Source organism: Hordeum vulgare, chromosome 4H, assembly GCF_904849725.1.
Source record: "Hordeum vulgare subsp. vulgare chromosome 4H, MorexV3_pseudomolecules_assembly, whole genome shotgun sequence".
NCBI classification, from domain to species: Eukaryota; Viridiplantae; Streptophyta; class Magnoliopsida; order Poales; family Poaceae; genus Hordeum; species Hordeum vulgare.
The window spans coordinates 16,831,002-16,847,127 of NC_058521.1; the positions used below are offsets into that span (position 1 = coordinate 16,831,002).

At 46.0% G+C, this 16,126-nt stretch overlaps 1 protein-coding gene across 1 annotated transcript; it reads left to right on the top strand.

Moving 5' to 3' along the window:
- The first annotated feature begins 756 nt into the window (after positions 1-756).
- LOC123447433 (actin-related protein 2) lies at positions 757-15,777 on the top strand. The gene is made up of 15 exons (XM_045124033.1): positions 757-957; positions 1,576-1,686; positions 1,760-1,894; positions 2,028-2,099; positions 2,187-2,265; positions 2,359-2,408; positions 3,162-3,265; positions 3,370-3,438; positions 3,518-3,581; positions 3,648-3,716; positions 3,838-3,921; positions 4,457-4,515; positions 4,745-4,811; positions 5,152-5,235; positions 15,277-15,777. The coding sequence occupies exons 1-15, from the start codon at positions 916-918 to the stop codon at positions 15,355-15,357; spliced, it is 1,170 nt and encodes a 389-aa protein (XP_044979968.1). The 5' UTR covers positions 757-915; the 3' UTR covers positions 15,358-15,777.
- Positions 15,778-16,126: the final 349 nt, after the last annotated feature.

Here is a 16,126-nt window from a genome sequence, read left to right on the forward strand (position 1 = left end):
CATTTCGTTGAACATGATGTGGGTAGGCCGGGCACCGCCGATGCTCGTGCTTGTTCGTGTCTGTTGGAGCCGCGTCAAGTGAAAGACGTCATCCACCGCCCTCCGCGTTAGCAGAAAACACTTTGGAGTGCCCTCCCAAACGGCCGCTGGATTGTCCTCTGACCCGACCAGGTCGGACGACATGATCCTTGTCGGGGGCTAGATGAAGGGGGGGGGGGAGGGGTGTCTGGCGTGGGGTTTACGCGTGCGTGTGTGAGGGGGCTCCTCGAGGTCGACATCCACTCCCTGCGACGTTGCTTCCCTCTCCTGCTGCCTCCTTTGCCGGTCCCTTCGTGCGACATTCTCCGACTTGCACACCGGAGCCAAGGACGAGAGACCCACGGCCGTTGCCGAAGTAGCCTCCTTGGCGACGGTATAGGACGACCTAGTCGACATCTAGGGTGATAGATTGGGGCCGGTAGGGAAGATGTGGGAGCAATGGTGGACGACAACGACAATTGGGCGTAGTAAATGGTGGACGACACCGACAGTTGTGCGTGGAAATGATGGACAAAAATGGGAGGAGGACAGTAGGTTTGGTGGACTTTAGGATTTGATACAATTTATGATGGGTTAAATTGTCTGTTCCAATATGGTGGACGTGTCTGGGTCTACATATATTCATGCGAAATTTAACTTGTACTGACATTTAGACAATTTTGTTTTTTGATGGGTCAGACCGTCCGTCCAAACGGCCGGTTCAAGTCGCCGGCTGTAAACACACCCTGTTGAGGTTGGCGAGGGAGGACCGGCTAGAACGGAGAGCAACAAGGTGGTGGTGTGCGACAACGGCACCGGGGTAAGAGTCCATTCCGCCGCCCCCCCTCCCCAACCCCCACACCCTCTGTTGAGCTTGGCGAGGGAGGACCGGCTAGAATGGAGAGCAACAAGGTGGTGGTGTGCGACAACGGCACCGGGGTAAGAGCCCATCCCGCCGCCCCGCCCCTCCCCTCACCGTAGATCTGCGTCTCCACTCCCTGTTTCTTTAACGCCCTTCGGCTGGCGGTGATTGATCGAGGCGGATGAGTCATGGTTAGGCTTGGGGAATAGGGTAGCCAGGTTCGGACGGAATCAGCCGAGGGTATTCCAGAATCTGGATCGAGTCATCAGTGCGGAGTGCGGAGTTGGTCCCGAGTTGAAAACTGTAGGGGAATAGAAATGTTCGAGAACGTTCTGCCCCCTTTCTTTATCGTATTTCTGCTGGGATTGCTTTCCGAGTTGCGTTTGGAACTGGCATGTCAATTTCATCTTTAGGTTCGGATCAGCTTTTCATGCTTTGCACGGATATGGCATAACAGGACGCTAAATAATTATGTGGAAATCAGTAGGCAGTCACATCTTTGGTTTCACTGAGCTATCATTGGATTTTTATCGAGCACAAATAATATTCAAATTGTAATTTGTTTTCGTGAAACCTCTAGCTGATCTGTTACCAGTTTCTTGATTTTCATTATCTTTTCTATGACAGAGAAACGCGAAATACTCTCTGTTATAGTCGGGTGGTTTTGCTGTTCTAATTTGGCACCTACGTTGCAGTATGTAAAGTGCGGCTTTGCGGGAGAAAATTTCCCTACATCTGTCTTTCCTTGTGTCGTTGGAAGGCCATTGCTTCGCTATGAGGAGTCACTCCAGGAGCAAGAATTGACAGTTCAGATTCCATCCTTTATTTTGTCTCTTAATGTTGAGTACTCCTTGTAATTTGTGTTTATATTCAACGCAGGATATTGTGGTGGGAGCTGCTTGCGCTGATTTGAGACATCAGCTTGATGTTTCATATCCTGTCACAAATGGGATTGTTCAAAATTGGGATGATATGGGCCATATATGGGATCATGCATTTTATAGCGAGCTGAAGGTATGCATATTGATATTCTTTACTTTGGTTGTGGTGTGAATCCCTTTAAAAGATACTTTCTCAATACCTTTGAATATAATCCTTAATTATCTTAGATCCATGTAAATCGTCACACTACTCTTCTTTCATATAGGTTGAACCATCCGAGTGTAAAATTTTACTGACAGATCCGCCACTCAATCCTGTGAAAAACCGTGAGCAAATGGTAGGTTCTTTTAATTTCTCAGGCTATTTTATATTGCAAATTGAGCTTCTACATAATGATTAGTAAATTGAACCCCATGATCAACAGATTGAGACAATGTTTGAGAAATACAACTTCTCTGGGGTCTTCATCCAGATCCAAGCAGTTCTTTCGCTATATGCTCAAGGTACTTACTTTACCTCTTTAAGCACAATCAAGGACATAGAAATGCACACAAAATTGTACTAGTACTCCTTTTACACGTATGTTTACTTCCCAGGTTTGCTGACTGGACTTGTCATAGATTCTGGTGATGGTGTCACCCATGTGGTATGAACAGATTCTATCTCTAGATTCTCTGTGATAGTTGTAGAAATACCATCTGACTATCTAGCACGTTTGTATAATGTTTGCTGATGTACTTGTAATTGTATTGAGCCAACCAAAGGAGTTACCCTTCTAATTTTGGGATCAGGATATACCTGACTTTTTGGAGGTCCGTGAGAAAAATAAACTAAAATCACTACTTAAAACCCCTCCATTTAAAATTTCTATTTTGGTTTCAAACAGAGTTTAAGAAAAGTCATGGTGTTCAGTCATAGATATTGAAGAGAGAGGGAAGATAAATGAGAATAAAATGGAGAAAATCTCATGAAAATTACATGCTAGTCTTATAATTTTGAATAAGATATCTAAATTTATAAACCTTACCCTCTATTCTTAAATAGTTGCAACCCACTACCTATTTTTCCTTTTCATTTAGCGATGCCACGTCATCAAGTCATGCATGTGGTCATAAGTTACAATTTGTGCACTAAGGTATCCATGCAATGTTACCTCAATAATCACACATGTCAATTTGTTTTACTAATTTTTGTGTTCGCTTTCATTTTGATTCACAGCCCTTGTTTCATTTAAGTTTCCTTGTTTCTTTGTAGAGATCACAGATTCACAGCCCTCATGAATTTCCCAATTGTCCTTATTTTTACCAGTTTCTTTCCATGCAGGGTTGTGCCAAATTTTATTAGTTATTTTCTGTCTGTAGCTTTCATTTTGTTGCTGTTGTTTTATTTACACATGCAGGTGCCCGTGGTTGATGGTTATTCTTATCCACATCTAACGAAAAGAATGAATGTAGCTGGAAGGCATATCACATCCTATCTTGTTGATCTGCTCTCAAGAAGAGGGTATTCCCTTACCAGTTACCATCTTAAGATGTTAAAGTTGCTCTGATGATGCAGTCTTCAGCTTTCTTATATTTCCTCATCCTCTTTATGTTCTATTTCATAAGGTATGCTATGAACAAATCTGCTGATTTTGAGACAGTAAGAGAAATAAAAGAGAAGCTATGCTATATAAGGTGAGTTGTTTTGTTGTTCTTATTTCTTGACTACAGATTGCTGTTATATGTCATAGGCATGACATAAAAAGATGTACAGCTATGATTACAAACGTGAATACCAGCTAGGACTTGAAACTACAATTCTTGTTAAAAGTTACACTGTAAGTATATTATCCTACTTTGTTTTATTGTTCTGTTTATAGTTTGGGCTAAATTCTTGTGATCAGCTTCCAGATGGAAGAGTAATTAAAGTGGGCACTGAACGGTTTCAGGCTCCTGAGGCTCTTTTTACTCCTGTAAGTTTGTTTTCCTTCCATTCTTGCCAAAAGTCTTCCGGCGATAGATAGCTATGCAGTTCTCTGCAAAAATATTAAATATTAAAGTGTGGTAGTCTTTGTAAAAATATCTACTGAACAGGAACTCATAGATGTTGAAGGTGATGGGTTGGCAGATATGGCATTCCATTGCATTCAGGAAATGGACATTGACAACCGCATGACGGTATACAAACCTTTCAGTAGTCCCAGTACAATATAGTAAATTTTGCCTGTCCAATCTTTCTGTTATTTTTATTGCTTGAAGTATTTAGATGGAACAAGTATACGAATAACTGATTGGTTATATTGTACAACTGCAGTTCTTCTGGACTACGTTTATCTAGAGATATGCACTACTTGTGATTATCTACATAAACATACTCATAGACAATGTATCATGAGGTGCATTTGCTATTGATGGAGACTTAATTGAGCGTCTGACATTGCATCTTGAGTTGTATGAGCTTTATGTATGTATGTTATCCCCTTAGACTAGCATATACCTGCTTCCTTTTTTCTTAATTTGAATTCTGCTAATGCCTTGTAAGGGAACAAATGTTATTAAATTTTCAGTTTGATATATATTAACTAAAGAAGAACCTGAGAACATATCGAAGTTTTAGTCATCATTCATTCATTCATTTAGAGTGTCTACTTCCCTAGATAGATCACTGCATGCTGGCTACTATTTTTTATTCGATGTTCGATAATATTTGCAGCTTTACCAACATATCGTCCTTAGTGGAGGAAGTACCATGTATCCTGGTCTGCCAAGTCGGTAAGATGTTAATTCTGTAGTTCATTTCTTGCATTTTGTGCTATTTATCACAGTGCATTCTGAGTCACCTGTTTCCAATATCATCACTTACACACCACACTGTTTTTCTCACCTTCTTGGCTGTTTGCTATTGTTCTGGTTCTTTCTCCCTGTTGACCAGTCATTGTTTGCGCTGATCTATACAAGGATCTAGGTTTCGTATGACTAACAAACTGCCACCTTTTTTAAGGCTGGAGAAGGAAATTCTTGATCGCTACCTCGACGTGGTTTTGAAGGGAAACAAGGATGGACTCAAGGTAATTTTGTTTAATTCTCCTCTGATGGACTGCACAGTTGATATTTTTTGTATAACTACATTTCCAATTTGTACCATTTTCCTTTTAAGCTGGCAAACTCTAGTGAGCAATACAACTCATTCAGCCCTTATTTATCAAGTCTTGTTGCCTCACCTTTCCATCAAGGAGAATATAACTTATGTTTTGCAAATACAGGCAATCTGATCACATTAGCTTATTAAAACTGGAAACAGTCAAAGGGGAATCTGAATGCATTTACCAGAACACCACATTTTATAATCAGTAATACTGTTTATTCCCGTTCTCCTTTCATAACCTGTATGTTCTTGAGTACGTACAGAAGTTACGTCTGCGTATAGAGGATCCTCCACGGAGAAAGCATATGGTCTATCTAGGAGGTGCAGTACTTGCTGGAATTATGAAGGTAATAACTTTTAGAATTTTTTAGCTTTCTTGCCTGAAGTATTGTAGTTTAGTTCACCTCTTAAATTTAAAATGGGTTGTACCGGCAAATCCTAAATACATAATGACACATATTTTGATGTTTATCCGAGAGCAGCGAAGTTATACAGAAAACCAAGAGTAGGAACTTATAAGGATGCAGCGCCTATACTACCTAGTTTTAACGTGATAAATGACTGTTTAGGGGGTGCCAAATCCACAAATCTTAAGTTTGCAATATAGTCTAAGGCTATGGTCACACTGTGTTTGTTTATGATAATCCAGCTTTTCCGACCAGTTTTTGCTTATTTTATCATTTTGTGGCTATATTTTCATAGCAGAATATAAAAAGGTTCAGCACAGCAGAGCCTAAGTAGATGACTTACTATCGAAAGTATTGCCTAGGAAGTCCTGGCCAAATTTAAATTTGAATTTGAACTGCTAAATACTCAGCCGGGTTGAAGTCTTCACTTAACTTCCAAAGAAAGCATGTGACAGTGCCATGGAAGGGCGGGGGGCATCAGCAGGCCGGAAGTCGGCCCATCAGCCACGGTACGAACCAGACCACTACCCGACGGACAGACACATCATGAGGCACCATGAGCTTGCAGATTAAAGCAAAGCATCTTGGGGATCTCGGAGGATCCTACCCGTGCGTAACCGAGCTGGACATCCTGTGAACCCTAGACCTTGTTCCTTATATAAGGCAAGGCTAGAGTTAGACTATAGACCATCTAATCTCGCACACACCTACGTGATCCTAGCGATCTCCATTGCACACCATATTCAGGCTCTCGCATGAGGCTCACTACCATAAATATAATCACCTAGGTAGCTCAACACAAGGCCCTTGCGCAGGCACAACTCCCCCTTCAGAAGGAGTGCAACTCCCTTGCAACTAGATATGATTGGTGGGCAACCACAATAGAGCTCAATCGAAGCCGGTGACCAATCTCGTAGCCGCGGCTCTGGTCGACAATATCCAGCTCGAGCGAGATCACCCAACGACCGAAAAGTACAACCGCGCTAAGCCATGATCAAGACGATGATTGTGGAACATGGCGAGATAGTAAATCGTGCAATCAGTTGGCAACCACCTCTCAGATGCGCACTGACACCGACGTGGTTTGATTTTCATGTCCTAACCACATTCCAAGCCGTCAAATTGACAGTGCCAGGCCGGCGATTCGGCCTCGAGGCTCGCATGGCTTTGGACGGAAGCCGACCATCGCACTCGTCGGCCTCGCATGGTCTATGACCGGCTTGGGAACCAGTCGGACGTGCACGAGACATACAAGCTCTCCGCAGCGCCTAAGCGTCCTAGTACAGAAGGGATGTCGAGATCCTCATCCCGGCTCGCTCGTAGCTGCATTTATCAACTTGCCATGCTTCAGCTACAAGGTCCTAGAGCACCCCGTACGAAAAAAATTCTGGGTGCGGAATATCAACAAGTACATTGGTGTTGCCAAGCCGGATCACTGGCTGGCCAACTACCTCACCGTTGTCAACATGACCGGGGGGGGAATGAGTTAAACGCGCTCCACTACATCCTCTGCTTCTCAGGCATGACTGAACGACCTACCACCCAACTCGGTCAACCAGTGGCAGGACTTTGAGGATGCATTCATGGCCAACTTTGAGGACACTTACCAGAGGTCGGGCAACGCCTATACCTCGGTAATTGCAACCAGGAAGCAAACGAGACGATCCACCAGTGATTATCGCGGTAACTCACGAGAAGGAACTCTCTGGAAGAAGGCTCTCATGAGTAGGCCATCCAAGCTTTCCAGCTCGGAGGGCAGGACAAACACCTCAGGCACAAGCTGGCTAGATCTGGAGCATGAGCGAGCTCATGGACATCGCCAATGACTACGCCATCAGCAAGGAGGCCATGCAGGCTGGTCGGAAGGGCACATCCGGCAAGAGCAATGACATGGCCGAGTCCCTGAGGGACGATTCGGGCGCCCACGGTGCAACTGGAACCGCAAGCGCAGGCATGACGAGTTGGATTCCTACCTTGTTGCCGTGGTCGAGTACAACGCTCCTTGCAGAGGAGGCGGCTTCGGCAAGTAGCAGCAGCACCCATGGCAAATATAAGGGCAAAACCCGAAGGAAAACCTATGAGGAAATCACAGATGGCCCCTGTAGCTACCACAATTACCTGGCAGCTCGACGATGCGCATGAACCTAGAGTGAGGCTTCAACGCCGCTCCCGAGAACGCCAAGAATGACTCTCCCAACGGTGGAGGTAAAGAAGGTGAACGTAGTCTTCTGTGTCCTTGAGTCCAAGCGGGCCCGGAAGATCACATTGCGTGAGCCGTGAGGTCAAGAAAAGAGAATGAAGGAAGCCCAAGCTAATATGATTCAAACTTTCAGAAGGCGCAGGTACCGACGTGCCCAAGTGGCTTGATGGGTCCGACTCGGTGATCTCTTTTGACTGGACCGATCACCCAAACTATATTCCCCACCTAGGGAGATCCCCCCATTATTGGGGGCTGCCAGTTATCCAACGTCCAGATGGATGGTGGCAGCGTCATAAACGTACTCTACACCGAGACGACGGAGAAGATGGGCATCTTGTTCGTGCACGAGAATTATGCCCAGCCTTGGGTCAAATCTCCTTGGATGTTATTTTTTGCACCCCGGAAACTCTCGAGTTGAGACACTTTCCATTGAGGTCGTCCCTTCAAGGGCGCTTATCATGCTCTTCTCGGCTGCCCAACATACACAAAGTTCATGCAATCCCTGTTACGTGTACTTAAAACTGAAGATATATTGCGCACCAACAAGATAATCATGGTCATCGACAACTTCAAACGCTTGCATGATTGCGAGGGCCAATATTGACCTAGCTAAATCTGAGCTCGTTGCCGTTGAGTTGATCGAAAGCTGGAAGATGATGGATCCATAGGGCTACTCTCTGAGCTAGAAGGCCAAGCCGACCTTCGCTTTCCAGCTAGGCCATGACACAAAGAAATTTAAGGTGCACTTGACCGACACCACGACGAGCGCTGAGATATCATCGACCTAGGTAGTGCATAGGAAAGCGTGCTTGTACTCTCTGTGAGAACTGTGACATGTAAGGCTAGTGAAGAAGAGCTAGCCCGGCTTCTGGCTGTCGGGTTCATCCATGGAGAAGAACGTCGGGTTCATCCATGGAGAAGAACTGCACTTGGTGCATATGCATTGACTAACCGGTCTCAACAAAGCCTGCCCTAAAGATCCTTCCCCGCTCCCCTGCATCCTACTCGCTATCAAGGGATCTGATCAGGAGATGACCTCGTTCGTCACCCCTTTTGGAGCTTTTTGTTACATCATGATGCCCTTCTGGCTCAAGAATGCTGGCGCAACCTATCAGCGCACCATGCGGAAATGCCTCCACGACCAAATCGACATCAATGTCTAGGCCTACGTCGACGTCGTCGTGGTCAACACGAAGAAACAGGATGATCTCCTGGCCAGTTCAACATGTGGGTTAGCAAAAAATCCAACGACGTGGAGGCCATTCAGTGGTAGACGTTTGCTAACCCACGTCGATTCAACATGAAGCTAAACTAGAGCAAATGTGTGTTCGTGGCCACCGGGAAAACTGGTCGGCTTCATCGTTTCTTAGCGCGGCATCGAGTCCAACTCTGACAAGATAACCGTGATCTCCAAACTCGGCAGGCCCGAGAACCTGAAGGAGGTCCAAAAGCTAGCTCGTTGCATCGTCACCCTGAGTCTTTTCATCTGTCGACTCGACTAGAAGGCTCTGTCGTTGTATCGACTCCTCAAGAAGTCGGACAAATTCATCTAGACCAATGAAGGCCCGGTCGGCTCTAGACAGCCTCAAGTCGATGTTGTCTAGTAACCTAGTCCTGATCGTTTCGAAAGAGAAAGAACCCATGCTTTTGTATATCTGGTTGATCCTTCACAGGCGATCCGGCAGCGTCACGACGATATCCGTGTTGAGGTAGTCAGACCAAAAGGTGTTGAAAGTGTAGTGATGCCTGCCTTGCCTCCTCCATATCCGGGTACAAGGCTAAGTAATTGTTACTAAGGAAAAGAGCCGAGCAAAGGTAGAAAACCAAAACAATGAATTTGGAAAGTCTTTTAACACTTACATGACATGACCAGTTGGGCTGTTCAGAGCTTGGCCCGCACCAACCTCACTCAGTGTCGGCCTTCTTGGCGGTCTCCTTCAGGTCCTTGATCTTAGTCTCCTTCGCCTTTAGTTGATCCATCCGATTTTGCAATTCGGTGCTTTAATCTTGGCCTTAAGGGTGTCTTGCGCCTCCTTTTATGCCCGAGCAAGCCCCCTGTAGCTCCAGGATCATCGTTTGGTTGGCTTCGCTTTGCTTCTTCAGCAACTCGGCCGTGCAATGTACTCAGAGTCGTCACTAGTGATGATTATGTCATCATCATATAGAAGAAGAGTCCGACCACAAGGAGAAAGGTGGGCAAACAACGTAGGGTCATCAATGCTCACCAAAAATCCAACGACAGTAACAATAGAGGCAAAATGCTCAAACCAGGTATGTGGGCTTTCTTAAGGCCAGAGAGTGACAAAGACGACATACCATGCCACCAGGAACAAAATATCCAGGTGGTGGCTGCATGTAGAGCTCCTCACACAACTCAACATTAAGAAATACATTCTTAACATCAAGCTGAGACACGGACTAATGGCGAACATATGCCACAACAAGAAGTGTGCAGACAATGGTCATATGGGCCATAAGAGCAAAAGTCTCATCGTAACCACGACCATGTTCTTGCTGAAAGCCATGAGCCACAAGATGAGCTTTGTAGCGCTCAGGAGAATCATCAGTGCAAGTCTTAACCATGTAGACCCACTTACAATTGATGGGGCGAACACAAGGAGGAATAGAAACAAGATCCCACGTGTTGGTGCGCTCAATAGAAGTAGTCTCCTTTGCCATTGCAAACTGCCATTCGGGATGAACAACAGCATCGCGATAAGAAGTCGACTGAAGAACAACATGCTAGCACTATAAAAAACATAGTGGTCAATAGGTAGAAGCGGGCGATGACATGCCATAAGCAAGCTAGGATGAGGAGGATGGCACATCAGAAGTAGATGGCTCAGTGGTAGACTCATACACAACATGCAGACAATGGTGCTCAAGTTTTTGCGAAGCCCATCAATACTCGGATAGCTAGTCTCAATAGGTATGAAGGTAATCGCAAAGATGGTGGGGCTATCAAGGTGTAATGGCAAGGAAGGAAAAAATTGTGACGGAACGGATACCTTCGTCACACTTAACCTTTCACGAAGTCGGGGTAAGCCGACCTTGCTTCCGGTTGAAGATGCTCTCAAAGGATGGATGGCCGTCGTCGATGGCAATCATCGATGGTTGATGTAGTCGATGGCACGATACAAGTCACCGGTGGTTGATGAAGGAGCAACTGTCCCTAAGTAGCCGAAACACCTTAGGAGCTCAAATCACAACTCAAACAACTACAAATGCAATGGGAGCCAAAATGGGTTAGGTTGCAGAAGGCTATGGTGGTGGTGCGGAAGTTATGGTGGAGGGCCTAGTAGGCAAAGATGCCAAATATCTGAAAAATTGATGGAGTCAAATGATTTTGGAACTACTTTTGTGGGATGGGGGATGTCAATAGCTACAAATCAAGCTAAGGAACACGAAAATTTGACTCTGGATGAATTAGTTATGGCCAAAACGGTGAAAAGGTTGATGCTGAAATTTTGGGTAATGTCTCTTGTTAGGCCGGATGCTCCGGAAGTTTCGGGATGAACAACAGCATCGCGATAAGAAGTCGACCGAAGAACAACATGTTAGCACTATAAAAAACATAGTGGTCAATAGGTAGAAGCGGGCGATGACATGCCATAAGCAAGCTAGGATGAGGAGGATGGCACATCAGAAGTAGATGGCTCAGTGGTAGACTCATACACAACATGCGGACAATGGTGCTCAAGTTTTTGCGAAGCCCATCAATGCTCGGATAGCTAGTCTCAATAGGTATGAAGGTAATCGCAAAGATGGTGGGGCTATCAAGGTGTAATGGCAAGGAAAAAATTGTGACGGAACGGATACCTTCGTCACACTTAACCTTTCACGAAGTCGGGGTAAGCCGACCTTGCTTCCGGTTGAAGATGCTCTCAAAGGATGGATGGCCGTCGTCGATGGCAATCATCGATGGTTGATGTAGTCGATGGCACGATACAAGTCACCGGTGGTTGATGAAGGAGCAACTGTCCCTAAGTAGCCGAAACACCTTAGGAGCTCAAATCACAACTCAAACAACTACAAATGCAATGGGAGCCAAAATGGGTTAGGTTGCAGAAGGCTATGGTGGTGGTGCGGAAGTTATGGTGGAGGGTCTAGTAGGCAAAGATGCCAAATATCTGAAAAATTGATGGAGTCAAATGATTTTGGAACTACTTTTGTGGGATGGGGGATGTCAATAGCTACAAATCAAGCTAAGGAACACGAAAATTTGACTCCGGATGAATTAGTTATGGCCAAAACGGTGAAAAGGTTGATGCTGAAATTTTGGGTAATGTCTCTTGTTAGGCCGGATGCTCCGGAAGTTTCGGAGGTCGCGGGAAAGGTCAGGGGTTGACCGTGGATTTTTGGTGTAAACTCTCTGTTTAGCCCAAAAGTTCCGGGGGTCATGGAAATACTTCCGAGATGAACCTTAATTTCCAGATCAGAGAACGGGGGCGGAAAAACTCGATTTCCAGCTCGGAATTGAAGGGGTAAAAGGAGAAATTGGGGCTAGGGAACGCCAAGGGAGGTAGATCTACTTGCCAAGCACTAGATCCACAAAAAGAAATCAACAAAAACTCACTAGAAAAACTAAAATGCAAGAAATTTATTGGGGCTATTTATTGGGAAACTTTCGAAATAGGTAAGAAAAATTCGAACTAAGGGATAGAAAGTTGGGGGTAGGGCTCCAAATTCGTGGCAACGTGGCTCTTGATACCAAGATGATACGGGGTAAACCCGAGGGTTGCCCGATCTTGGAAGTGGATTCGAGGAAGAACACGATGAACACAAGGGGAAAACGTGGAGAAATCAAAGGGAAAACACTCTATTGGACAAGATCCACACCAAGTACTATTCAAATCACAAGCAATACATGAGGTGCATCAAGATCCAAGAACAACAATGGAAACAAAGATACATGGGTAGTTCATCCAAATCTCTAGGAGAGATGGGCCTTGAATTCAAGATGGATCTTCCCTCGAAAGGGGCCTTGACATCCTCTAGGGATCTTCTCCGGTGGAGGCCTCGGTCTCCATATGAGAAGTAGAGGAAGGAGCAAAGCTTATCTATGAATGAGCTATCACTTTGCTAACCCTAGAAATGAGGAGGGGGAAGAGTATATATAGTCCTAGCCACCAAGGGGTAAGTGAGGGGCGAAATGGGAAAGATACAACCCACTTGGCCAAGTCTGCGCGGGTAGGCCGGAAGTTTCGGGGACGGCCGGAAGTTTCGGGCACCGTAGGTTCCGGGCAAGGTCCGGGCTGGTTTCGGGCTATCCAGAGAGTTGGCATGCCCGGGGTTGTGTTGGACGCTGGAGGCCGGAAGTTCCGGGCTGGTGGCCGGAGGTTCCGGGCTTTTCTGAAGCTTGTCCTCCCTTCTTCTTCGTTCTCTTCCAAGCTCCCCTCGCCGATGGTGTAGGTGTACACTTGCGCCCTGACTCCTCCTCGTCCTCCGTGAAGCTCCGGCAATACCTATGCATGCACATGTGTGGAGTGTCAAGTAGTATACCATCCTCGAAAGGGTCAAGTGAACACGTGCAAAGGAGATGATTCACTTTCATGTATGTGGAGTTGACGTCGCAGCCTGTCACTTGCTAAACGGACTCTTGTCGTGATGATGTCCGTAGGATGCTCCGCATCACATAGGAGGAAGGCGGGCAAGAGGCTACGCCGGAATAAATGTCCCAGAGGCGAATGCCACGCATATGAATATACACAAGGCAACAAGCTCAGTGTAGTTAGGTGGCCTTTGTTTGGGCTGCAGCTAGTGATTTTCAGATTCTAGGTCTTTCAAAATCAGAATCCCAAACAAAGACATCAGATTCCTACTCGGCTTTGCAGAATCGATTCTGAAAATTGCACTAGCACGCACCCGAAGCCGGAAGCAGCGATTTTGGTGATTCTAGCGATTCTACTCCTTCCCACAAAAGAAAACGATTCGGTTTTAGCGGCCACCCCTATTTCCAGTCAAAATTACAACAAATGTGCCACCGCAATCCTCACAAATGTGCCACTCCTCTCTCATCTAGCCTGCTATTCCCCCAGCCGCCGCCCCCGTTCTCACTCTCATCCCACTAGTGATGCTCCACCTGGATAGGTACTGGCCAGTGGCCATCGATGTCGTCCTCTCACAAGGCCTTGTAGGTCGTCTCCTCGTGCGCCGGAAGAAACCGCCGTCGTGCCTGAGTAGCCACGTGTGTGGGCGCCGTGGGCTCCGAGGCTGTCAGAGGAGACTGGCTGTAGGGGCCATGTGCGAGGGCGCCGAGGACGACGGAAGGAGGCCGTGTGCCGTCTGGCAAACAACCCAGTGCCGTTGACTTTCCAGGGCGGCGGCTCGCCGGCGGGGTGCGAACCCGACCCTGAACCCGCGGACAAGTGCTCTCCTCTTCATGGCCTTCTCTGCCTCCACTGGCATGGTTGCTGGTGTTGACGGCGAGCATGTCATCGTGGTGTTGGAGTTGAGGCTGACACTTACTGGAAAAGGCTGCAAGTGTTGTGTGTACGAAAAGGAACGACGAGCACGTCATCCTGTTCTTCTTTTCATCTATTCTTCTGTCCTGCTCTTCTTCTCATATACGGCAAACAGTGCACTACTGCCATTTCAAAAACCCTATAGTTTCTACAGCTATCCCAGAGCAGGCTAAACAAACAATCAGATTCTGATTCCCAGAATCCAAAGACATGGCTGATTCTCAGGAATCTACAGCTGAAGTGATTCTTACGAATCTGTAGCCCAAACAAAGGGGGCCTTACCATAAAAAATCACCGGGCATGGAGGGATGGTGACATAGCCTGACGATGAAGACATATTACCTGTTTTTTTTTGGTTCTTTTTTTTGGAAGCCGGTCTCGCAGGCACTGGCTTGAGTCAACACCCAACTGAAAGAGGTGCCACGACCGAAGAAGCCGCACGGGAGGTCTGGGCGACACAGACCGAGGGGCTGGCGGCTGTTGTCCATACTTCCTTAACTCGACTTAGTCTGAGCTCTCTTGAATTTTAGTGTGAGTTGACCAAGCCTAATCTAATTCGCTCGAACTCAACTTGTTTGCAACCCTATGTATGAGGAGAGGAGAGAAAAGATGGGATCAGTGGATAGTGGAGAAGAGCTACAGGCAGTTTTCAGGCAATAAACGAGGTGGGGGCCTCGTGTGTGTGTGGCTTTTAGGAAGGAAATCGTGAAAACTGGGCGGGAGGATAGGTTGGGTCATTGGGTGGGAGAGGACGAGAGGGGAAAGGTGGAGGTCATGGAAGCGAACTTACCAACTCCCAAAGATTTTGCAGGCATAAACCATGTTGGGCTCGGGTGTGTGAGGTTCTTAGGAAGAAAATTGTGGAAACCAGTTGGGAGGGTGGGGGAGGGTGGAGGCCATGGATGCTTAACACCCCCTCCCCCTCTTATTGAACACAGTACCCATTTTTTTGAGCAATCAAAGACAGTAGGAGAGGCTCCTAGAACACAGTACCCTTGTGAGCACTTTTGAGAGACCGAGTGACACTTTTCTTTGTGCTGCATTGTATACGTCGGCATGTCATACCACTGAAAAATAATGCACAAGCGCACGTGCCAAAGTCTAGGACTTGAACCCCACAAGGAACCTGACCATGTAAGCTATGCTTTCACCGTTTTTCTTTCCGCTAACCAATCGTGGTGGTGCATTCGAATATGGAAGCTACTAACAAGAGGAATATATTGAACCGAAGTTTAGCATAAAAAATGAAACCATGGGCTTTTATCATGTTTTGGTCTGCTGGTATATTTTGCTGACTTGTCCATCTCGAACAAACAGGATGCGCCGGAGTTCTGGATCACAAAGCAGGAGTATCAGGAAGAAGGTGTTGCCTGCCTAAGGAAGTGTGGACAAGCATAACCATGTACAACGTCCAACCGTCCTACCTTTGTTATTATTCTCTGTCCCATAATACAAAAGCGTTTTTGATACCACATAGTGTCAAAACGCTCTTATATCATGGGAGTACCAAGCAAGGATACTGCCCCCCCCCCCCCCCTCCCTCTAGAAATGGCATACTCAGCATAAATGATGAATGCATATTATTACTTTAATTGTTAGAAAATACTCCTTCCATTCTTAAATACAAGTCTTCTAAAGATTTCACTATGGACTATATACGGAACAAAATGAATGAATCTACTAGTCCGTAGTGCAATCTTTAAAAAGACCTGTATTTAGGAACAGAGGGAGTAGTAGGACAAATAGTTATGATCTTGCCTAAGGAACTGCTGTTGTCTGTCCTTTTGATCCTCAGTGAATAATATGTGTACTATATAATTCTTGCCGCACAAATAGTAGGAACTGTACATAGCCGTTGGTCGTACACCAATCGATGGATGCTGCACATTTTGTTATTTTCTTATCAACAGAAAGAATGTGATATCCGGAGAAGGTTCGGACGATTAGCAACAGAACCAAATGAATACATGCATGCGAGTGCGACTGGGTAAAATTGACCAATTTGACCCGTGGACGAAAGTATTTCACAGACTAAACCGGGTTCGAAATTTTTTCACTCAGCTGACCTTTTGTGTGATGTTTGATAGTTAGGCGTCACGCTGCGTTGCACTGTGTGGCGTCTTTGTCTTATGTGTCATACAGTGTAGTGTGACGCCTATGACTTAGT

Bases quoted from the DNA above. Each gene is read 5' to 3' on its own strand.
- LOC123447433 (XM_045124033.1), top strand. From the start codon at position 916: ATGGAGAGCAACAAGGTGGTGGTGTGCGACAACGGCACCGGG. The intron at 1,687-1,759 runs GTTCAGATTCCA...TATTCAACGCAG, and splicing joins TCCAGGAGCAAGAATTGACA to GATATTGTGGTGGGAGCTGC. The intron at 4,516-4,744 runs GTAAGATGTTAA...ACCTTTTTTAAG, and splicing joins TATCCTGGTCTGCCAAGTCG to GCTGGAGAAGGAAATTCTTG.